At 42.8% G+C, this 25,522-nt stretch overlaps 1 protein-coding gene and 1 long non-coding RNA gene across 2 annotated transcripts in view; one reads left to right on the top strand and one right to left on the bottom strand.

The window, feature by feature from the left end:
- The window catches only part of TMEM132D (transmembrane protein 132D), an 832,732-nt gene that overhangs the window by 132,193 nt on the left and 675,017 nt on the right, over positions 1–25,522 (bottom strand). The window contains exon 5 of the mRNA XM_032168279.2: positions 5,409–5,552. Within this exon, the coding sequence (XP_032024170.1) occupies positions 5,409–5,552 (144 nt within the window). The remainder of the gene's footprint in view (positions 1–5,408; positions 5,553–25,522) is intronic.
- LOC116477690 (uncharacterized) lies at positions 4,404–8,553 on the top strand. Its single transcript, XR_004250593.2, has 5 exons — positions 4,404–4,860; positions 5,447–5,612; positions 5,923–6,153; positions 6,821–6,939; positions 7,854–8,553. It is a non-coding gene; the product is annotated as an uncharacterized LOC116477690 (long non-coding RNA).

The raw sequence follows: 25,522 nt of genomic DNA, 5'->3' as shown, positions 1-25,522 counted from the left end.
TAAAGGAACAAAGTAGCCATTACAAAAAAAGAAGGAAGCTGATGTGATAGAGCTTAAAAGCACACTACAAGAATTAAATAATGCAATTGCAAGTATTAAAAGCAGAATAGACCTAGCTGAAGAAATCTCAGAGCTTGAGGGCTGGCTGTCTGAAATAATTCAGTCAAACAAAAATAAAGGAAGAAAATGAAGAAGAACAAAGCCTCCGATGAAGGCCTATGGGATTATGTAAAGGGACCAAATCTACAACTCATTGATATCCCTGAAACAGACAGGAAGAAAGCAAGCAACTTGGAAAACATATTTCAGGATATCATCCATGAAAACTTCCCCAATTTCACTAGAGACACCAACATTCAGATTCAGGAAATGTAGAGCACCCCTGTGAGATATCACACAAGAAGAACGTCCCCAAGACATGATCATCAGATTCTCCAAGGTCAAAATGAAAGGAAAAATGTTAAGGGCAGCTAGAGAGAAGGGGCAGGTCACCTACAAAGGGAACCCCACCAGGCTAACAATGGACCTTTCAGCAGAAACCCTACATACCAGAAGGGATTGAGGTCCTATATTCAAATTCATAAAGAAAAAAATTTCCAACCAAAAATTTCATATCCAAACTAAGCTTCATAAGTGAAAGAGAAATAAGTTCCTTTTTCAGGCAAGCAAGTGCTGAGAGAATTTGTTACTACCAGACCTGCCTGACAAGAGGTCCTGAAAGGAGCACTAAATATGGAAAGGAAAGACCATTGCCAGCCAATTTGAAAAAGCACTTCAATACACAGAACAGTGACATTATAAAGCAACGACACAAACAAGTCTACGGCTAACAACACGAAGACAGGGTCAAATCTGCACACATCAATACTAACTTTGAATGTAAATGGGCTAAATGCCTCAATTAAAAGGCACAGAATAGCAAGCTGGATAAAGAAACAAGACTTAATGGTATGCTGTCTTTAAGAGACCCATCTCACATGTAGTGACATCCATTGGCTCCAAATAAAGGGATGGAGAAAAATCTACCGAAGAAATGGAAAACAGAAAAAAAGCAAGAGTTACAGTCCTAATTTCAGAAAAAAAAAAAACTGACTTTAAACCAACAAAGATAAAAAAAGAAGGGCATTATATAGTACATGGTTCAATTCAGTAAGACCTAATTATCCTAACTATACATGCATCCAATACAGGGGCATCTAAATTCATAAAGCAAGTTCTTAGAGACCTAGGAAGAGACTTAGATCCCTATGCAATAATAGTGGGAAACTTCAACATCCCATTGACAGTATTAGACAAATCATTGAAGCAGAAAATTAACACAGATATTCAGGACCTGAACTCAACACTTCACCAAATGAACCTCATAGATATCTACAAAACTCTCCACCCCTAAACAATAGAATATACATTCTTCTCATCACCACGTGGCATATACTCCAAAATCAACCACATAATCGGACATAAAACAATCCTTAGCAAATTCAAAAAAAAAATTGAAACCATACCAACCATACTCTCAGACCACAGCACAATAATAGAAATAAATACAAAGAAAATCACTCAAAATCATAAAATTACATGGAAGTTAAACAACCTACTCCCGAATGACCTACCCGTTCCTTATACCACATACAAAATTAACTCAAGATGGATTAAATACTTAAATGTAAAACTCAAAACTATAAAACCTTGGAAGATAACCTAAGAAATACCATTCTGGACACAGAACTTGGCAAAGATTTCATGACGAAGGTGCCAAAAGCAATTGCAACCAAAACAAACATTGACAAACAGGATCTAATTAAAGTTAAGAGCATATGCAGAGCAAAAGGAACTCAACAGAGTAAACAAACAACCTACATACAGAATGAAAAAAATATTTGCAAACTTAGCATCTGACAAAGGTCTCATATCCCACACCAGTAAGGAACATAAACAATTTTACAAGCAAAAACCAACCCCACTAAAAAGTGAGCAAAGGACATGAACAGACATTTTTCAAAAGAAGACATATATATGGCCAATAAGCATATGAGAAAATGCTTAACACCACTAATCATTTGAGAAATGCAAATCAAAACCACAATGAGATACCATCTCACACCAGTCAGATGGCCTATTATTAGAAAGTCAAAAAAATAGCAGATGCTGGTGAGGTTGTGGAGAAAAGGGAATGCTTATACGGTGCTGGTGGGAATGCAAATTAGTTCAGCCACTATGGAAAGCAGTTTGGTGATTCCTCAAAGAGCTAAAAACAGAACTACCATTCAATCCAGCAATCCTATTATTGGGTACATACCCAAAGGAATATAAATCATTCTACCATAAAGATACATGCATGCGAATGTTCATTGCTACACTATTCACAATAGCAAAGACATGAAATTAACCTAAATGGCCATCAATGCTAGACTGGATAAAGAAAATGTGGTACATATACACCATGGAATACTATGCAGCCATAAAAGAGAATGAGATCATGTCCTTTGCAGGGACATGGATGGAGCTAGAGGCCATTATCCTAACACAGGAATAGAAAACCAAATACTCCACGTTCTTGCTTACAAGTGGGAGACCAACAAGGAGAATACATGGATACTAGGAGGGGAATAACACACACTGGGGTCTATGGGAGGGTGGAGGGTGGGAAGGGGAGAGGATCAGAGAAAAATACTTCTTGAGTACTGTGCTTATGACCTGGGTGATGAAATTATCTGTAATCAAAGCCCTGTGACACGCAGGTGACCTGTTAATATATAACAAACCTGTACATGTACCCCCAAACCTGAAGTAAAAGTTAAAAACACACAATATATATAACAAACCTGTACATGTACCCCCAAACCTGAAATAAAAGTTAAAAACACACAATATACATAACAAACCTGTATATGTACCCCCAAACCTGAAATAAAAGTTAAAAACACACAAAAAGAATAAAATTAACAAAAAAACCCCCAGTACTGTTGTGATAAGAATACAGCAGCAAACAAAGTGGACCCAAACGCACTGCCCTCACGGAGCTTAGGTTCCAACGAGGACAGTGAGACAATGAATACAGCACCACCCTCACGGAGCTTAGATTCCAACGAAGACAGTCAGACGATGAATACAGCCCTGTCCTCACGGAGCTTAGCTTCCAACAAGGACAGTGAGACAATGAATACAGCACCGCCCTCACGGAGCTTAGATTCCAATGAGGACAGTCAGACAATGAATACAGCACCGCCCTCACGGAGCTTAGGTTCCAACAAGGACAGTCAGATGATGAATACAACAAACAAAAATATATAGTGTATCTGTGAATACATGAACATATGCTATGTATGACATATACGCATATATGAATAGAAGTTCAGCAGGGATGGGGAAGGCAGTGCTGTGGGTGTCTGTGAAGATTTTGCTGACGCTGCTCAGAAAAGGCCTTGGGGAGAAGATGAGGCGAGGGAGCCGTACAGGCATCCAGGAAAAGAGAGTTAAAGGCAGAGGGAGGAGAGGGGCTGCCTGTCCTGTTACAGGAGCGGCCAAGTCTCCAGTGTGGCCAGAGTGGAGGGAGCCGGAGGGGCTGTGCCTAGCGTGAGGTCAGCGTTACAGCAGGTGTGGCGCAAAGGTTTGATTTTGTCTCTGTAAACACTTTGGCTTTTACTTTGAGGAGGGGAAGCCAGTGAATTTTTTTATATAAAAAAATTGATCCAAAACTAATGTTCATATTTTGGGGTCCATGTGGCCATTTAATACATTCATAAAATTTGTAAAGATCAAATTAGTGTAACTGAGATAGCCTCCACCTAAGGTATTTGTTGTTTCTTTATGCTAGGAACGTTAGTATTATTCTCTAGCTATTTTGAAATATGTAATAGATTATTGTAAACTGTCATCACCCAACTGATCTATCTAACATGAGGTCTTATTTCTTCTATCAGACTGCACATCTGTGTCCGCTCATGAGCCTGAGGGGCCGAGCAGAGGAGTGAGATGGTCATATCACCCGTGACCGCCCTGGCTGTAGCACTAAAGAGGGGTTATGGGAGAGGAGGCAAGGACAGGCCCCAGGTCACCAGCAAGGTGGTCAATGCTTTGAGGTGATTGTGTCTGGGATTGGGGTGGTGGCAGGACCCGAGGAGGGCTGGATCCTGGCTATCCTTGGAAGGCATCGCCAACAGGATTTGATGAAGGCTTGAGTATGCAGAGAGGGGAGGAATGTAAGATGAGCCTAGATATTGGCTGGAGCCAGTGAAGGAAGTTGCCCTGTGCTGATGTGAAGAAGATTCTGGAATGAGTAGGTAGGAGTGCTGTATGATGTCATGTGTTCCGCTGCCCTGTTGCTTTCTGACACCTCTGCCTTCTCTCTGAAACCCATAAGGATGGATGTCCATCTCATTTGTGTGGTCCTAGAGTCTTGAACAGTACCTAGCACTTAGTGGGGATTTGATTCATGTTTGTTGACTGTGTTTTAAGTGAACAAAAATGCTCCCGGAAGGTTTGCTTCAGAGCAGAGTGGTTACACCAATTCCTGTCTGGGAATTGTCCTGTGCTCCAGCCATGGCTAGGACTCATGCGGAGGGAGTCTCCCAAAGCCTCGTGAAGCCCTTCTCCATGTCCCGGGCTTTTGTTGGCAGCCTCCTCCTTTGAGGAGGTGCCTGCTGCATCTGTCACTGCAGCCCTGGCTCTGGAGTGGGCGGTGGCAGCCTGAGGAACCCATTTATCTCCCGCAGGCTGGAAGTGTGCTATGAGGTTCCTGGCACAGCAAGACTCCATCTCCCGGCCTCCTCCATCCGTCTCCCAGTGTGCGTCTGTTTTGAATCATTTTTGCATTCAATTTAAGAAGAGAAAGAAGAGGCTGAGAGGAAGGAAGGAGGGGTGAGTGCTGTTCATCCACATCCCCAGCTCATGTGGAATTTCGTGGGCTGGGCAGAGGAATGGAGAATGGTTTCCTCTTCCTCCCTTAGCCAGTATTGTAAATCAAAGCCGGGGGTGGTTGTATACCTTATGCTACCATTGATTTTACACGAATGCTGTGTGCTATAGAATCATCCCGGAGTGTGGTCGCATACCCATCCATCTAGGCTCTAGGGCTCCCTCCCCTCTTCTCCCCTGCCTGGGGCGGGTGGAGGGTAAGCTGGTCCCTGCATCCCACCACAGTCTCCCTGGGGATCTGGGAAGAGGCCAAGGGCATTCGGCAAACACAGAGTGTCAAGGGACAGCCTCTCAGACTCGGAGTCATCAGCCAGAGCATCTTTTCATTCTGTCCAATATTTGTGCTAGGGAGAATGTCCTGATTTAAGCGGCAGGATAACCAGAATGGGATGGGAGGGATCCTGTGAGACCCAGAGGTCCCAAGCTGGTCCAGGAGCACAGAAGCTGACATGACAGCAGGTTTCTGCAGGGGCGGGGAGGTGTCAACTTGCCTTAATCACGTCTTCATCAGACGATCTACACTCCACAGACTCCAGCAGCTCTGTCACCATGCCGTCGTCCTCCACGGAGACCACTTTCACCGGGACGGCCACCGTCTTCCCCGTGAGGATGGCTGTGTTCAGGATTTCTGCCTCCTGGAAGACCAAACACACCCTTCCATCACATCCCCTCCTGAGACGGCCCGGCCCCTGGGCGTAAGCCGCCTGCCTTTCCTCAGCCTCCCTGCAAACAGCACTGGCCTCTTCTGCAGGCTCAGAAATCCTGGCGGGCAGCACCAGCTGGGTGACCACGGCAGCCAAGAGATAACGCTCTGTCCTCACCCAGATTTCTGCAGAGCAACTATGATGGGGAAGGGGTGGAGGACAGAAAAGGTGGCGGAGAAAATTTATTACCAATATTGTGTTTGGCAAACACTTTGGTGTCAGGCACCCTTGTGAGCGCTTTACAAATATCGGCTCGTCAATCCTCATAGCATCCTGATAAGACAGACATTCTTCTTCCCAGTTTACAGATGGCACAGAGAGGTTTTGTCACTTGCCCAGGGTCACCCAGCTAGAAATTAATGAAGGCAGGATCTGAACCCGGGAAGTCCAGCTCCCGAGTCCATGCATCAGCTAACTCAAATAGGTCTAAACGTGGACATGACGATGGTAGCTTAAGCCGCTGATGGATGGCCAGAGGGGCCTGGTGTTGTGAAAGAAGCTTAGATGAGCAGCACGGCACCCCCAGTGTGAGGTATGTGAGGGAGACAAGGGCAGGGAGAGAGCCCTCGCTCTCTGTGCTGTCTTGCTCCGGCTTTCTTTCACTCTGTTTCAATTTTCCAGGCTTTTACTGGGTCCTGGCCTCCAGACACGTCTGGAATGTTATCGTGGCTCCAACAGCACTCCCACATCCCCACTGATGTGACCCACGATGCAGCACACATCCACACTCACCCAAACATGCATTTTGCTGTAAACCCTTCTTTCATAGAGCAGCTCAAGACGTGTGTCTTTAGGGATGTCCCAGCTTGCCCCAAGTATTTGCTTTCAGAATTAAGAACGTCCTGAACCTTTCCCCTTGGTAGCACCTAACGGTTGCTACAGTTATTTAACAGTTACCTATAGTTATTTAATCCCTTTATCTGTCTTCCAGACTCTAAGCTCCATGGGGCTGTATCTGCTTTCTGCTCACCAGCACCTAGCACAGAGCTTAGCTACAATGAATGGTGTTAATATTTGTTAAGTGCATAAATAGGACTCAACAGGGAAAGGGCTGGGATTTACATCCTCACCTTCTTGCTCCCCAGCTCCTCACACTGTATGCATGAATCCCGTTTTCTCAGGCACACCTGTGCCTCGGTGGTGTTTCCCAGACATCGAACATCTCTGGATCTCATGACACCCCGCGTCTCTCTCTCCAGTGCACCCATGCTCATCCTCAGTTACTCCTCTAGAATTCTTGTGATTTTTTAACTGGTTGGGGACAGAGAGATTATAGGAGCCCATTTTTCAGATAGAGAAAACTGAGCCTCAAGACCCGGTAAGTGAATCTCATTCTTCTCTGCAGAGATTGCATTTTCTATCACAAAAACATAGAAGTCCCAATATAACCCCACATCTCTGTATAATACCACTTCCAGGTCCTAGCTCACAATGTTCTTTGCTCAGTTTCAGCTCATTACATGCCAGTGGTGTCCCTAAGAGGTGTTTTATCAACATGCCACGTTGCGTTTCTTCCGTTAACTCTGAACATATCTGTCTTTTCTTTGACAGAATAACATCAAAAGATCTGGGTGGGTGCTAGGAGCTGGTTAGGGTGGATCTAACACAATTGCCATTTTGCTTTCACTCATAGTTACTCAATCGCTTTATTTTCCTTCTAAGACTGGGAGCTCAGCAGGGCTGTATCTGTGTCATTTTGAGAGATGAGCTTGCAAAGATTCTTGTTACTTTGATTCCCATGTGAAATGTAACATGCCTGTTAGTAGAATGCCAGCAGAAGGAATAGAAGTTTATCGTCCTAAAATTACATAGCTATTTTCATTATGTTAACTATTTCTTAGATAAGATCTTACTTTTCCTTTATGGGATGAGATTTGTCTATAACCAGCTCATTGGGGTTAGGCTTTGGTTGTAGCAATACATATATTATTCATTATTTTAATTCTAAAAGACAAGACTCCAATTTGGAATGCTCCTGAAGTTCAGAGACCATGTTTCAAAGTGTTGGAATATGCATAGGCCTTCAAAGTCCCATTATGCATACACTTTTTCTCCTCTGTGAGTTCCCAGCCTGATTTTATTTTAATTCGAATAAAAACATGGCACAAAAATGAAGGGGCAAAATCAGTATATGATGCTATTTCCTGCTGCCTCTAGGCAGGAAAAATTAGCTTTAATGGCAAAACTCACCATTACTTTTGCACCAACCTAATACTTTTTTCTACTCTAAAGGGTGAGGATCAAAAGGAACAAGTGGTACTCTGGAAAAAAGTGGAACAATGCTGTTTAACTTGCTGGCCGAAACTGGCTCCTCACAAAGGAGAGAGACAGACGAGGGAGCAGTGTGGCCACTTCTGACATCAGTCTCAGGGAACACAATTTCTCACATTCGTGGTAAAAAGTAAAGAGCATCTCCACTCTAACGATAAAAATCAAAAGGCCTTTCATGTTTTTGCACATTCAGGTTAATATAATGAGAAATGATGCTGGGAATGACTGATGAGCAGCTGTAAGCCCATATGTCTGGGGTGTTGCCTTTTTCTCTGAATAGCACATGTGTTTCTGCCCACCAAGATCTCAGTGGGGCTGAGTGACTGAGCCTTCAGGCTTGGTATTTCCCTGCCTCCTCTGCGTATTCCCAATTCTTTGACGTCAAGAATTTTCTCTTTTGCACAGCTTTGCCTTTTCCAGGAGGTGAATGGTACAGGGATGACTCACAAAAGTCTTCAGATAAGAGGAGGACAAAAGAGACCCTTGTTTAGTGGCAGAAGTACCTGCAAAGCCTTAGCTTTGCTTGAGATATGACCTACAACTGCTCTGATTTTCGGACCCCAGAAAACCCTTGAAAGCTCAGCTTCCTTATTGTTGTGTGTTCACCTTATCACAGAACCTCAGAGCCTAGGAAATAAAGGCACAGACTCTCTTTAGAAAACATATCTCCTTCCCATCAGCCAATCATAATCCTTATTGTCACTTCATACACCCTTTCTGCTATTTGGGCATTATCTGTGTGCCAGTAAGGATCTCTAACAAAGCACTACAGAACTTAGGCACTCCAGAGTCGAGGAGGAGGTAGAATAGCAGACAATAGGCTGGATGTGGCACTGAGAAAGGTATAACCATTAAAGTGAGGCTTCAGATATTTTTCCTGGGGGCTGACTCACTGTCATCCATTCTAGGGAAACAATAACTGTCCCTGTCTTGCTGGAGAAATAATGACCCATGTCTTAGTTTGAGCCAGCCTGGAGATAGATCCTGGGACAATGATTCAAGAGCAATGTATCTGGGACATTCAGGAAACTTCAATATGGGAGTGTGCAAGCGACACAGGGAAAAGGAGGCTACTAACAATTTGTGTAGATTAAACCAGTTATCACAGTGGGCACCTGGAGCTGATCCTGCAGGGGATGATGTATATCACGACATATATTGTATATTCTGTGTGTGTCTTAGTCCATTTATATTGCTACAAAGAAATACCAGTCTAGGTGCAGTGGCTCACACCTGCAATCCCAGCCCTTTGGGAGGCTGAGGCAGGCGGATCACTTGAACCCAGGAGTTCGAGACCAGCTTGGGCAATATAGTAAGACCCTGTCTCTACAAACACATAGAAAAACTTTATCCAGGTGTGGTGGTACATGCCTGTAGTCCCAGCTACTTGAATGGCTAGGTGGGAGGACCACCTGAGCCCAACAAGGTCAAGGCTGCAGTGAGTCATGATTGTGCCACTGCACTACAGCCTGGGCAACAGAGCGAGGCCTTCTCTCAAAACAAACAAACAAACAAACAAAACAAAACAAAAAAACCTAGATAGGCTGGGTAATTTACAAGAAAAAAAGGTTTGCTTGGTTCATGATTCTGCTGGCTAAAAGACTGGGCATCTGGAGAAAGCCTGTGGAGGAGGGCGAAGGGAGCAGGCATGTGCAGAGATCACCTAGCAGTAGAGGAAGCAAGGGAGAAGAACAGGGGAAGTGCCAGGCTCTTAACAACACTGAGAACTCCATCACTGCCCCACGCCCACTGCCAACCAGAGAGGGACTTTACCTACTCATGAGGGTTTCACTCCCATGACCCAAATACCTCCCATGGCCCTACCCCCAACACTGGGGAACACATTTCAACATCAGGTTTGGGGGAACAGACATTCCAACCGTAGCAGTGTGTAAATGTGTATGTATCTCAATAGATTGAAATCTATTATGATGTATTTCCCTGCAGGGGAATTCTCTAGAATATACATATAAGAATACTTTCACTGAGGGCTGAGGGAGCTGGGGTATTTATACACCAAACCTGAGTGCTGCTCCTAAACGGACCACTGCTTAGCACTTCCAGCCCACTGCATGTGCAGACAAAACAGACTTCTACTGTTTCAAAGGAAGCTCCCCACGGAGAGTGGCACTTGGACCTGGTCGGGAGCACACTGCTGTGCTAGGGTAAGAGGAAATAGGTAGGGCCCTGACCAAGTCTGTTACAACATCATCGGTCATGTGTGGTCTGATGGATTGGAATCAGAATTAGAGTGTTTTTTTATTTTGATTTTTGTTTTTTAAATTTCCTTGTGTTTCTGGTATCCGGATGTTATGCTTCAAGTATCAGCATAGTCATTTATTCATGTTCACCTTTGAAAATTAATTGTAAAACAGAGACAAGGAAAATAATGGATAGAGAAAAACATTGCACAAGGGAAGTTTCTAAACACCTTAAGAGATTGATCTCTGTGTTAGACAGTTTGTTGCCCATTCAATGTCTGTTCTGCCTTTCTTCCTAACAAAACCCCAATTTCATTTGTGGCTGTAACATGCCTAAATAAAATGACTATAGTTTTTGGCTGCCCTTAATCTCTGACACATTTCTGGCCCAGAAGATATCAATAAAAGTCATTTAGTGAGACTTCCAGAAAATTTTGTGAAAAAAACAAACAAAAACTCAAAAGAAGACAGACATGCAGCCAATAATCACATAAAAAATCTCAACATCATTGATCACCAAAGAAATGCAAATCAAAACCACAATGAGACACCATCTCACACCAGTCAGAATAGCTATTGTTAAAAAGATTTAAAAAAAACCACAGATGCTAGTGACATTGTGGGGTAAAGGGAATACTTATACACTGTGGGTAGGAGTGTAAATTAGTTCAACCTTTGTGGAAGACAGTGTGCTGATTCCTTAAAGAGATAAAAACAGAAATACATTTGACCCAGCAATCCCATTACCAAGTATAGACCCAAAGGAATATAAATCATTCTACCATAAAGACACAGGCATGTGCATGTATATTGCAGCAGTATTCACAATAGCAAAGACATGAAATCAACCTAGATGTCCATCAGTGGTAGACTGGATAGAGAAAATGTGATACAAATACACCATGGAATACTATGCAGCCATAAAAAAGAATGAGATCATGTCCTTTGCAGGGATATGGTTGGAGCTGGAGGCCATTATCCTTGGCAAACTAACACAGAAACAGAAAACAACATACCACATGTTCTCGCTTATAAGTGGGAGCTAAATGATGAGAACACATGAACACATAAACGGTAACAACACACACTGGGGCCTATGGGAGGGTGGAGGTTAGGAGGAGGGAGAAGATCAGGAAAAACAACCAACAGGTAGTAGGCTTAATACCTGGGTGGGGAAATAATTGGTACAACAAACCTCCATGACACATTTCCCTTTGTAACAATCCTGCACATATTTAAAATAAAAGTTAAATTAAATTAAAATGAAAAAAATAAGACGAACTAAGCAGATTCTGAAAGTTGTCTTTCCTTTCTTCCTGCCCACTAGGCACAGATAATGCTGGAGTTAAACTGCATCTTGTGACTCAAAGGTGGTGGTATGTGGTTAAAAGACATGTGGTGTCAGTGTAGTGAACTATTAATAGTTCAGTGCAGGGAAATCTCTCATTGGATTGTGCATTAGTCTGTTTTCACACAGTTGATAAAAAAGATATACCCAAGACTGGGTAATTTATAAAGAAAAAGAGGTTTAATGGACTCAGTTCCAGGTGGCTGGGGAGGCCTCACAATCATGGTGGAAGCTGAGGGAAGAACAAAGGCATGTCTTACATGGCGTCAGGCAAAGAGAGAAGGAGAGCCAAGCGAAAGGGGAAACCCCATATAAAATCATCAGATCTCCTGAGACTTACTCACTACCACGAGAACAGTGTGGGGGAAACCGCCCGAATGCATGATTCAATTATCTCCCACCAGGTCCCTCCCACATGTGGGAATTATAGGAGCTACAATTCAAGATGAGATTTGGGTGGGGACACAGCCAAACCGTATCAGACTGCTTGCATTTGAATCCTGGTTGTGACACTACTAGCGGGGTGGCTCCAAGCAAGTTACTTAACTCTTTGTGCCTAATTATTTTCGGCTATAAAATGAGCATAATAATGGTATGTACCTCTTGGGTTTGTCCTAGATTTGGTGCGTTAATATTTGTAGAGTGTTTAGAACAGCGCCTGGTAACTAGTAAATACCCTCCCAAATGTCTGATAAATAAGCACAGATGAATGATGACCATGGTGGGTTGAGTACAAAGTTCATGTCCACATGGAGACCCAGAATGTGAGCTTATTTGGAATCAGTATCTCTGTAGATGTGATTAGTTGAGACATGGTCTTAATGGATTAAGGTGGGATTGTGGGTGTCCTTACAAGAAGAAAAAACACAGACAGACACACAGGGAGGATGGCACAGGAAGATGGCACCAGAGATTGGGGTGATCCGTCCATAAGCTGAGGAATATCAAGAATTGGCACAACCACAGAAGCTGGAGGAGGTAGGAAGGATGCTTCCCTAGAGCCTCCAGAGGGAGCATGGCCCTGGTCACACCATGTTAGACTTGCAGCCTCCAGAACAGTGACGGAGTGAGTTTCTCGTTTTTAGCCACCACGTCGTGTTACTTCATCATTTCGGTACAGCAGCACTAGGAAGCGAATACAGTGACCAGTCAAAAAGGAAGCACCTGGATGCCGGAAGCATGGCCACACTCGCCCTGGGCATCCACCTCCAAGCACGTTTGCAGAGAGAATTAAGAGCTTGCTCATTCTAACCATTGATTTCCAAGTTCTGTTACTCACAGATAATCACCATCTTAACTGATGCAACCTGAAAGGGGACTGCCTCATGATTTCTCATTGGTCTTAAGTCAAAACAAGTAAGTTAAATTGACTTATTTTTTTGTAATGAGAAAAAACATTTTTGTTGCTGTTGTTCTTTTTTGTCCCTAAAGTTATTAATAAATTGTACTTAATAAATACAAAATATTATCACTTTGACGTGTAATCAATACTTTTTAAAGCCAAAATCTTATCAAGGTTATCCAAGCTCGTTGTTAAAATGTTACCCTTCCAAAAGGGTTTACAGTGAAATGCCATGGCAGACTCCACCCTTCCCTAATTCCATTTTTGTTTCCTTCAGGCAATTGTTTTCAACTCTTCTATGTTATAAAGGTTTTTCCCCATATATCTAAATAATATGCTATATTCCCCTTTTTTGATATAACAGTTTTAGACTTTAGCTACTGATTTCCTGGTATGATCAATGAAACTGTATCTCTGACTGCCTTCTACTTTCTCTCCTTTCTCAGGCATATGATCATGTTCCCCTTTTGATTTCTCTATTGGCTGTATTTATAATTTCAAGGAACTACACCTCTAATCAAAGACAAATACTGCATCATCTTACTTATAGGTGATATCTAAAGAAGTTGAACTCATAGAAATGGTAAGTAGAAGGGTGGTTGCCAGGAACTGGGTGAGGTGTTGGGGGAAATGGGGAATTGTGGTTAAAGGGTACACATTTTCAGTCGTAAAATGAGTAAGTTTTGTAGACTTGATGTACAGCATGTTTAGTGTAGTTAATAATAATATATCATATACTTGAAATTTGCTGAGAGCATAGTTCTTAAATGCTCTCACTACCAAAAAAGGTAACTCTGGGAAGTGATGAATTTATTGGCTTGATAGTGGCAATCATTTCACAATGTATATATGTATCAAAACATCATATTATACACCTTAAACATACACAATTTTTATTTGTCAGTTATAGCTCAATAAAGCTGGGGGGAGAAAGAGACAATGCCTTGGTCCCTGACTAGTTTAAGAACATGCCTGCAGTTTCTTCGACATTCCTGCCATGTGGAAGTGGAGTCTGGTTTTCCCCCCTTCAACACCGGCCAGCCTTAGGACTCACCTCTAGCTGTATCACCTTTTGGAACCTAGCCTCGGAAGTAGCAAGCATCACTTCCTCTAGAATGCAGTGGAAGTTGCTACTTCTGAGGCTAGGTCCTAAAAGCCAAGACAGCTTCAACCTTGTTTTCTTGCTGGGGGCACTTGCTCTTGGAACTCAGTCACCATGCTGTGAAGAAGCCCTGGCCGCATGGAAAGGCCACATGCAGGTGATCTGGTCAACAGCCCAGACTGTAATCAGCGTCCCCCACAGCAGACGTGTAAATGCAGAGGCTTTTCAGAGGACTACGTAGCCTCTACCTTGCTGCACTCAACAGGAGACCCTGAGCAGAAGCCACCTGGCAGAGTCCTGTAGACCCCCGGAGCCACATGGCAGAACATAATATAAATGGCTGTTGTTGTAATAAGGATACTATGGTTTGCTGGTTTCTTGTGCAGCAATAGATAACCGATAACCCCCGCCTCCCGCTTTGCAAGATGATAATATTAACACTGCTAAAGCTCCTCTTTGGTTCATCTCTGGTGTTAGCTTCCTAACTTTTCTCATTTCTAACTTTTACTTTTATACTCTCAAGGATGATAACATCTACATTGTGTTCTGAAACATAATGAAGTCATCTGTGCTTTGTACAAAGGTTGGATCTCAGAGTTGAAATCCACTAACGTATCTATTATACTCTTACAAATATCGTTCACTGTGGAGTAGGCTTTCTCTGACTTGACACTGTTGATATTTTGGGCTGCACAATTCTTTGTTATCAGAATGTTCTACGCCTTGTAGGTTGTGCATTGCAGCATCTCTGGCCTCCACCCACTAGATGCTAGTAGCATCTGTCATCCCCCGAGTATGACAGCCCAAAATGTCTCCAGTCATCGCCAATGTCTCCTGAGGGAGAAAAATCACTCTCAGTTATGAACCACTGCGGTGGGGCAAAGAATTGTCCTTGGATTCTATTTCCTTTCATTATAATACTTTGTGTCTCCTGGAGTTACTCATTGCCTTTCTTTTTTTTCCTCTTTTGTTAATACAATTTACCTTGTTCATAATCTTAGGTTTTGCCAAGCTCTTCACTGACCTTGCCATTTTCCCGGGGATCCCCCATCAGAATCTTTTGTCTTCTGTTCCGAAGAATATGTTCTCTAGACCTGCTACATACATCAGGACTTCTTTTTACTTGATACAAAATTTGTTTTAAATATGCACATTTAAAATGGGAGAAATGTTCAAAATGCAGAAACGAATGCAAAAATTCTTGATTTTGTCGACTTTCTTCATGTCACCAGCAAGTATGGACTCCATTGTATACAGTGAGCTTTGTGCAACCAGAGCTGGCTTTAGGTAACAGACATACCTTTCAAAAACAGAATATAGTCTATTTAGAAAGAATATTTTATTATACTAGTGGAGCTTGCTATTAAAAATTAGACTAAGCAGGCAGGGTGCGGTGGCTCATGCCTGTAATCCCAGCACTTTGGACGTCGAGGCAGCAGATCACTTGAGGTCAGGAGTTTTGAGACCAGACTGGCCAACATGGCAAAACCCCGTCTCTATTAAAAATACAAAATTACCTCGGCATGGTGGCCAAGCCTGTAATCCCAGCTACTTGGGAGGCTGAGGCATGAGAATCCCTTGAACCTGGGAGGTAGAAACTGTTTTTTGTTTTTGTTTTTAAATTATCCTAAGCAAACTCAAGGCCCAACTCAAATGCTACATCTTCCTTAATCTCCCCAAGGGGAAATAATCAGTGTGCATATTGTTTATATTTTATTACAGACATTATATAAAATAAATACGGAAGCAGGAGAGCTTAGGGTGAGGAGCGCGAGCTTTGGAGCCAGACAGCCTGGCTTGGAATCTCAGTTCCCATGCCGACTAGCTCTGTGACTTTCGGCGAAATAGTGACTGTACTGTACTGTACTGTGTCTGTTTTCTCATCTGCGAAATGGGGACTGGAAAAGTTTCCATGCTATTGGGTTGATGGGAAGGATTTCATACGTGAAAGGTGGTTATTGCCACGACTGGCACATGCTAAGCAAAGCTACATGTTCACCATTGTTGGCGTCATCCACGCTGCCTGACTTTAAGATCTCCGCAACCAGCCTGGGAGTGGAGACAGGGACCTGGTCTGAGGGATCTGAGTCCTAGCTTTACGCAGCATCAGATGCAGGACTTTGGCCAAGGTATGTCAGTTCTTCGAGGCCAAGTTTCCCCATCTTCACAGTGGTGTTAAATGAGATGCAGGAGAATCTTTTCTGTGCGCCACCTGCACAGCCTTTGGACTCAGGTGGCCTGTGTTCAAATCCCAGCTTTGTCACTTCCATGTTTTGTGACTTTGCAAGTTACCGAAACTCTCTGCATCTCATTTTTCTTATGTGAAAAACAAGGTTCCAAGTAGTATGTACCACAGAGAGTTCTTATGCAGATCCAATGAGTTAGTGCAGGCAGTGTTAAGACAGTACTTGGCATTATTAATTTGTAAATAAGGATACTACTGCTTAGTAGTAGTATCCTAACATATGCAATGACTTGCATGGATTCAATATGTTCCTGGCAAAAGGAAAAAGCAAGAGAGAGAGGAAGGGCAGGAGAGGAAGAGGAGGGAAGGAGACATAACCTGCCGTGCCTTTCAATGCACTCAAGTTTGTCCTGCACTATGGGAGGCAGGAACCTGCTGTTTCCCCAGTGGCCCTCAGCCCCCACAGCCACTCACAGTGTGAGCATCTCACTGCACTGTCAGTAGCTTTAGTATTAAACATACATATTTTTCACACCCAGGATCCCTGAGCACGAGCCAACATCTCCACTTGGTGCTCAGCCAAGGAACAATAATGTGTCAATGCTGAAAGAAAGACGGGAAGTTTTGAGCCTTATAAGCTGTATTTTATGGGTGGTTTGAGGGACTTTCAAGGGTGATGTTGATTGCGTGTTATTTTCGCATCATTTGTTTGCTCTGGAAACTAAACTTCTTTCTGGAATGGGACTTCATTGCCAAGAACAGTGAACTCTCAGTGAAGCATTGGAGGCTTGCGATAAGAAAGGATGAATGAACTATAGGAACATGAGTTCTTAGCCACCTTCATTTCTATGCAAATTGACATTTGGTTTCTCTCTGGAGGAAATGCCTGGCCAGGATCACAGGGCATGGGCTGTGAGCATCTCTTCTCATGCACACCTACCTACGCATGTGGGTTTGCAGAGCCCACAGGTTAGGACTTAAGAAGCAACTCAAGGGACAGGAAGGTTCTCATACCGTTTGCCCCTGTCTGTCGCGGCACCAGACCTTGGCCCAGACAATCGTCCCAGGATGTGGTGTCAAACTCTGGTTCTAACCCGGGGCCTTGGAGGTGGTAATGGTCACCTGGTAACCTACGACCTCATACCTAAGCCAGAGGGGGAAGTGACAGCTCCAGGTAATTGCTGCCTTGTAGGAATGTGAACCAGACTGACCCGTGTCCTGATTTTCCCAGAGGAGCCAAGAATCAATATTTGTAGGTGAGATCTCCTAACTTTTACATTTGGCTCACTTTTTGCGAAATGCACTGTGAAGTTTGAACAAACACATTTGCAGTGTGCATTGGCCTAAGGGCTCCCCTTTGTGACTTCGTTAGGAACCCTTGCCCTGTTGTCTGGACTCAACGACAAGGCGAATGTTTTCCCAGGACCCCCGATTCATGTCTCTGGGTCACCCCACAACCCCTGCTGTCTGGGAATAAGGTCTCCTTCATTCTGAGCGGCCTGAAGAAATCTCCTGTATCACAAAAGCACTGCTTAGTTTTGCATAACTAATTTCAAATCTTATTTAGCGTCAAGTTTCAGAATTAAGAAGCTAAGTGACAGCTGTTTAACTAACTCCTTAAGCTGATTAGGCAGCGCTACTGAAATCCCCTCAAGGAGGAATTTCTAACTCTGGGGAGAACCTAGGCCATGTTACTGCCTCTGTTTAAATTCAGTAAGCTGCTAAACTCATGGACCACACGTTCCTGACATCCTCAAGCATGTGGCCAAATATGGATTTTTATTTATTATGTTAACTGCTACACAAGATGCCAAGCGATAATAACAAGAACTTCTTTTGATCCACTAAGAAAATCTGTCATCTGTCCTGCATTAGGAAGTACACATATATATACGGCGCAAGTTGGAGTTTTTCCGAAGACACTTGATTATGTTATAAATCCCATGCGTTTCAATGCATTGTGTTAGGAGAGGGGTTTGGATTAACCTTGGGCCCCCACATAATGGGTCGTACATCCTTCTCTTCATTAATAAGACAAAGCCACATGAATGGGTTTAAGACTTTAAGCCAGTTTTATTCTCAAGATTAATGTTTTTAAGGTGGAATTTCCAAGGAAGAGAAAACCACAGTATTTACCTGATTTTATTTTTATTTATTTTTTAAATATATATATATTTTTTATTATACTTTAAGTTCTAGGGTACATGTGCACAATGTGCAGGTTTGTTACATATGTATCCATGTGCCATGTTGGTGTGCTGCACCCATTAACTCATCATTTACATTAGGTATATCTCCTAATGCTATCCCTCCCCCCTTCCCCGACCCCACAACATGCCCTGGTGTGTGATGTTCCCCTTCCGGTGTCCAAGTGTTCTCATTGTTCAATTCCCACCTATAAGTGAGAACATGTGGTGTTTGGTTTTTTGTCCTTGCGATCATTTGCTGAGAATGATGGTTTCCAGCTTCATCCATGTTCCTACGAAGGACATGAACTCATCATTTTTTATGGCTGCATAGTATTCCACGGTGTGTATGTTTATTACCTGATTTTAAATGTGAGGCTAAGGCTGCCTGGGAATCCCAGGACATCGACCCTGTGTACAAGATGATGAATTTGTTTCCCCCTTTATAATCCTTAGCTGGGCAATATTGGGTGGATGATAACAAAACATGGTGTGCACAGTGTGAAGAAGCCTGAGATGTGCGTTTTGGAGAACGTGCCATTGACCTAAGGTTGTTAGAAACCGTAGTTGAACTTTTGAATTGAGTTTAGCGGGATGGTCTAGTAATCCGGTGGGGAGTGGTGCAGAGCCCACAGATTTTGTGGGCTGGTTTTTTGTGCTGAAAATGTCAGCTCCTTTCTCAAAACCTAGAGGTTTTCCATTGCTGCGTTGTTTTTTGTTTTGGACAGCTTTACTGAGATAAAATTCATATACCATAACATTCATCCGTTTAAAGTGTGCAATTCATTAGTTTTTAACATATTCACAGATATGTGCAGTATTACCACAGTCAATTTTTGAACATTTTTATTGCCTTGAAAAAAAAAAATCCTATGTCCTTAGCTACTTCCCCACCCCTCACTACCACCGCGCTTCAGCCCTGGCAATCACAAATCTACTTTCTGTCTGCCTGAATTTTCCAGTACCAGATACTCAACCTGAATCGAATCATGCCATGTGTGGTCTTTTGAGACTGGCTGCTTTCACGTAATGTGATGCCATCATGGTTCATCCATGCTGTAGCACGGGGCAGTGTTTCGTTCCTTTCACGGCTGAATAATACTCCTCAAGGCACATAGGTTTAATGCCTTCCATTTAACAAAAATCAATTCTGATGCTGTTACGATCAGTTAATCAACTAGGGTTCCGAGGATCGCATCTGGCCCATGGAAATGATTTGTTTGGACTGTACAGATTTAATTATTTTTCAATGGATCAAAACATTTGAAAATGAGAAAATATGCATAAGATCCGGACTTCTGGTTTGTCTTGGAAAATCAGAAGTTCAGCAATTCCGGGGCATCATTCAGTGAATGTGTCCTTGTGGCCTCTCTCCGCTTCTCCAGAGCTGACTTCTCCATTGAACTGGGAGGTCCAGGATTCTCTAGGAGGGTCTGAATCCAGGCTGCCTTGCTGAGGTGCCTCTAGACCAGCAACACACGTGTGATCCAGCTGTGCCAATGTTGTCCAGTTCCAACAACGGAGGCTAAAACTTATAAGAAATGTGACAGGCACAGGGTAAACACTCAGCTTCGGGTGTAACTTTTCAAAATAACAAGGTACTTTTTGTATCAGAAATACCAAATCTGGTGATTTATCAGTCTCCCTGATAAGAAAAGTCTGACAATACGATGAAAATGCTGTTGAGTACACTCAGCATATATCAAAGATTGACAACTACAGATGTTGATAATGAAGGTTCTTTTAAGAAACGTACACTTCATTTATAGCTTCCAAACATCAATTCCATGAAACCCAGCATGAATATTTAATTTGTGTCTGTTGATAGAGTCCTCTTGATAGCATAAAGCATCTGCTCTTTGAAACTGGGGGAGGTTTTGCCTGCAGCCTCTACGTAAATGGGTTCTCAGTCCTCTACTATATCACTACAGAAAAATGCATGCCAAATTGCCAAAGGCTACACAATTTTCCCTAGGCTGGGAGAAGCCTATCAGTCTTACGGGACACGAAACTAAGGAATTAATTCAATTGGTAGGGAAAGGACATAGAAAATTGATAAACATCAAAGAGCTGCTCTCAGACTTCATTTAACTAAATCAGTAAGCCTAAAAGTGGGTCTTGTTTAGAATTTTCACCCTCCAGAGGCACCTAAAGTGCTTATAAGTCCTTTTTTAACCTGCAAGCCACAGGGATTTCAGCAAGACTTATTGGTGGGGCTGGGAGCCCAGTCTTGATTATCGATGCTGATGAGGGTGCAGTGGTGTGGCTAATCCCAAACAGTGTAAAACCCAAAAGTCATTTGCAGTTTGGCCCTGGAATACATTAAGTGCATTTTCTTGCCTTCACTGGACAAATTCTTAATTATGTTTCTTTTAGGCTAATGTAAAAATGAATTTATATGTCTTCTGCCCACACTAATTGGGAAGAGGGTGGATGCAATTAAGATTATTCTGGGAGGCAGGATAAAATCGATCTGGAGTTTTAAATTGGTCAGGGTCACCCATGCATTGACTTAGACTTCATAACCTGCTGACCAAGGAAATGCATCTGAGGTCTATGCTTCCCTTTCCAGGGAAGGGGGACTCCTGGGAAAGGAAGAACATCAGCAGCCTCTGCTACTCCCCCAGCCTGGCCCTCCCCTTCCTCAGCTCCTTCTGTGTAGGGGTCTCCCCAGCCTGGCCATCCCCTTCCTCAGCTCCTTCTCTGTTGGGGGGTGCTCCCCAGCCTGGCCATCCCCTTCCTCATCTCCTTCTGTGTGTGGGGCTGCGATTCTATGATTCATGTCCTGTCCTCACACCCTACTGATGACAGATGAAAATCATGGGGACTTGGAGAAAATGAAGATGATTATTAGACGCTTCTTCAAAATGAAGCTCTGTGATCAAGTTTATGGACACTGGTCTCATTCTCAACTGTCTGAAACTACAGAGAAATTTATGCTACAGCAAAGCAGCTCTGTTTTCAGGGTGTCTGCAGGATGGGGTGAAGCCACACTACTGTGGAGATCATACCCTAGAAGGTGATCTCATCCAGTCCCAGGGTGTTGATGTTCTGATCAGTTCCAGATTCAGATCTCCCCTCTGAGGGCTCCCACAAACTCAAGAGTATCCTTCTGCCTAGCTGATGTCTCCATTCGGTGTCTCAGAGTCACTGGGTTCAAGAGGCAACTCTTGACATCCTCTCTCAAATCTGCTCTGCTATCAGTATTCAAATCTCAGCAAATGGGGCAACAGTGCCCTAGCTGCTCAATCTGAAACCTCAGGAGTGATGGCTTATGTCACGTCCATGAGATCATCGGGTTAGCACTATGCTCAATGTACTGCAAACCTGCCAGCCACTTCTCTCCATTCCATGGTCATCACCCGCAATGAAGCCACCATGATATGTAGCCAGGGTTGGGAAAAACCTTTGAAACCACTTATCTTGTTTATTTACTCCATAGCATTCGTCACTCTCAGAAATCCTCCCTTTTCTTATGAATTTATTGTCTGTTCAACCACATCAAAATATAACCTTTAGAAGGGCAGGTCTTTCATGCTGTTCAACACGAAGCCTAGGGCTAAGTTCAGGCGGCCTCATGCAAGCGCTTCCTGGCGTGCCAGACTGAATCGTGTCCTTGGACATAACACAGGGCTCTTAGGGCACGAATCAGCATTGAAGTCTTTTTCAATTAATTTCCATTTGCAGCAGAGAATGTGCATTATGGTCATGTTCTCTTTAATATTTTAATCCACGTTGGAAGCAAAATATATCATTGGTGGGTCCCTGTGCATATCTCCAGGGCTTTACATTTCGTGGCTGGAACTGGGAAATCTTGTCCCATTCCTGAAGCTAGAGGTATAAAATGTGTTATATGTTTACAGCAGTCAAACGTCATCTGCACTAGATTTCCTCTAGTTCAGAGCAAGAAAATAACCAATTGTTCTTTTATTGGTTGGGAGGTCCACACTATAACCACTTTGTGATACATCATTATTATTTTTTATTTCATTAAGCCGGGCTTTGGCAGACGCATCCTAACTGACATTCAGCCAAGAAAGCAGCTGTGGCTGATGAGCTCAGCTGGTGGGAGCATGGTGTTAATGAGGCTGAGGTCGTGGGTTCAGTCCCCACTTGGCTATGGGTTTGTTGAAAATCACCCAGCTGAAATGGTGACCCTAACTATGGCCAACAGTTTAATAATTACTTGAGAAAACATGAACATATCAGAGCCAAACTATCTTTTCTTCCTAAGGTCCTGGGGCACGTGAGGTTGGTCCAGAGAAGTAGTTCTCAACCGAGTCTACAGAATATAATCCTCCATGGAGCTCTGACAAAATTTCAATGCCTTGGGCCTGCTTCTTCCAATTATATCAGAACCTCTGGGGAGTGGGACACAGGCACCAGTAAGTATTTCTTTTTCATATCTTTGCAGGTAATTCTCACTCAGTGGTTCTCAAACTTAGCTGTACATTGGAATCACCTGGGGAGATTGAACAACACTGGTAGTGGATCTCAGGCTCTGATTCTGAATTCATTGTCATGGGTTGCGGCCCGGATCTTGGGAGGTTGAAAATCTTCCCACGAGATTCTAACAGGCAGCAAAGTGTGAGCACCAGTGAGAGTGAGTTTTGTCCATGAAAAATGGTCACCTTCCTTAGTGATTCCAGAGTGCCTTCTACTCTGCTGGACCTGTGAACACACATGCACTCAGACATGGTTCAAGACAGATGACTGGACAGAGAGGGCAAATTGGCAAACTAGTGCTAGGCAAAATGTTTTCTGCTCAATGCTTAAGAAATGTTAAAAGACAATGATGGTGCCATCAAGTAAACACAGAAGTAAGGGAAAGACACTCTGCCCAGAGCCGAGGTCAGAAAGCACCATGCTAGCTCTGCCTTGCAGGGGAGACTGCCTTCTGGTCCAAGGAGATTCTAAGTTGCCATCCACATGAGATAGGATGCCAGTGCACAGCATGGCCTCGTAGCTCAAATGTCTTCACCTCCCAGGGCTTCTGTGACCACTGAACGATTACTATTTGCCCCAGGTCCCCAGGTCCCCAGCTCACAATCACATTCTGTATTAGTTTGTTCTCCCACTGCTATAAAGATACTATCCGAAACTGCGTAATTTATAAACAAAAGAGGTTTTATTAACGAACAGTTCCACGTGGCTAGGGAGGCCTCAGGAAACTTAGAATCATGGCGGAAGATGAAAGGGAAGCAGCCACGTCTTACATGATGGCAGGAGAGAGAGAGAGAGTGCAAAGGAGGAAGTACCACATTTTAAACCATCAGATCTCATGGGAACTCCCTCACTATCATGAGAACAGCATGGGGGAAGTCACCACCGAGCCAATCACCTCCCACCAGGTCCCTCCTCTGACATGTGGGGATTAGAATTCGAGATGAGGTTTGGGTGGGGACACAGAGCCAAACCACGTCACCTCCCCATTCAGTCTCCACCACAATGCCTCCTTTTTCATTTCTGTAGCACCTAGTTAGAAATTATCTTATTCTTATGTTAATATATGTATAAGTAAATGCATATTTATTTTATTTATGTTTAACTTACTTTTAAAATTGTCCATCTCCTGTTTTAGACTACAAGATATATGAGGGCAGGGGCCCTGTGTGTCCCCAGCAGCTGCTGAGTTCATCGCAGTATATGCTATCACCATCTGCACGCAACAGTTCTTGAGTGAATGAATGAATGAATGGTACCACAGTTTCAAAAAATGGTTATCTTCTTTCCCTGAGTTATTTTTCCTTCCTATATTCAAGTCCCTCAAATGATTATTTACCCTTTTAAAATTATGTTCTACTGTAGCAGCTTTGGAAGCTCTTCTATCCTGCCTCATGATAAGATGTATTTTTGGTGAGGTCAGGATTGATTCTATAAAACACGCCCCCTGGTACGTTGGAGGAAGTCTGAAAAGAACAAGGTGATGATCTCAATGTAACATGGAAGCATAGCTTGAAATCACAAACTGATATTATTCATTTTTATTTTTTAACTTTTAAATTTTATTTATTTATTTATTTTTGAGACCGAGTTTCACTCTTGTTGCCCAGGCTGGAGTGTGGTGGTGTGATCTCGGCTCACTGCAAGCTCTGCCTTCCAGTTTCAAGCGATTCTCCTGCCTCAGCCTCCTGAGTAGCTGGGATTACAGGCACCCGCCACCACGCCCGGCTAACCCTGGCCTATAGATGATATTATTATTTTTTACACCATTGGGTCTCCGTTTTCAAGGGTCAATGGATTCAGTAAAAAAAAAAAAGTAAAATATATATTTTTTTGAAAAAATCACAACCTACCCAATTTTTGGAAAGGATTTTCTAAGCAAAAGAGAAAGAAAACCACATCAAATGTAAGAGTATATCCTGACTTTCAAACCACTTCTTTAATGAGGGTTGTAAAGATTATTTCGTTTTCTCACCCACTGAGTCAGATATGTGCATAAACATAGGTTTTGAAATGTAAATTCTCCTTGGCAAAATATGACTTTAGAAGTTGACATTTAGAAAACTTCACAAAAGTGATTGCAGGAGAAAATAAGAAATGTACTCCAACAGCTGCTTTAATGCAATGCAGGAAGGATGCTAAGAAATTAAGGAATGGAAATTAAAAGGAGAGAACAGGCATGGAGAATGCACTGCTGGTCATTTGCAAACCGAGGGGTGTTTGAAAATGTGGAACCCGAGAAGCTATTATGAAGAGACATTATCTGTCTTGTAATAAAATTCTTAGAATGGACACACAAGTAAAAGATTCCAATCCTGTCTCATTGTAGGCTCCGTAGCAACTGTTAAATAGCTAATCTTTTCACACCCGTTCCAAGAGAATTTATGTTAATGCCCACTCTGTGTGTTCAAGAAAATAAATCTAGGCTTGACTTTGGCTTTCAAAATGTGTGCCTTGAAAAAGCTACATTTCTCCACATCTGATTTATAATGACCTGCAGGCTTGTTCTCACCTGCCCAAAACACAAAACCAGTATATTTTCTCTGCTTTTACAAAAATGAAGCGTATCGCATGAAATTCCCTGTTTTGTCTAAATCTTTTTAAAATATGGTAAGCTCACAGAATCACAAATCCACACAGGATGCCAATACTAAGGACTTATATATGTTAATCTGATAGGTTTTAATAACTGATAGAAATGTAAGTACTATTATTGTGGGAGAATATAATGATTTTTATTCACAAAGGCAATCTATGTGGGTGAAATCCATTATCTTAAAAGTATTTTGATAAGGATAGATCTATGTAGAAAGAGTTAGGCAT

The sequence above is a fragment of the Hylobates moloch genome, unplaced genomic scaffold (assembly GCF_009828535.3).
Source record: "Hylobates moloch isolate HMO894 unplaced genomic scaffold, HMol_V3 SCAFFOLD_12, whole genome shotgun sequence".
Classification (NCBI taxonomy): domain Eukaryota; kingdom Metazoa; phylum Chordata; class Mammalia; order Primates; family Hylobatidae; genus Hylobates; species Hylobates moloch.
This window is presented reverse-complemented; position numbering and strand designations above follow the sequence as displayed.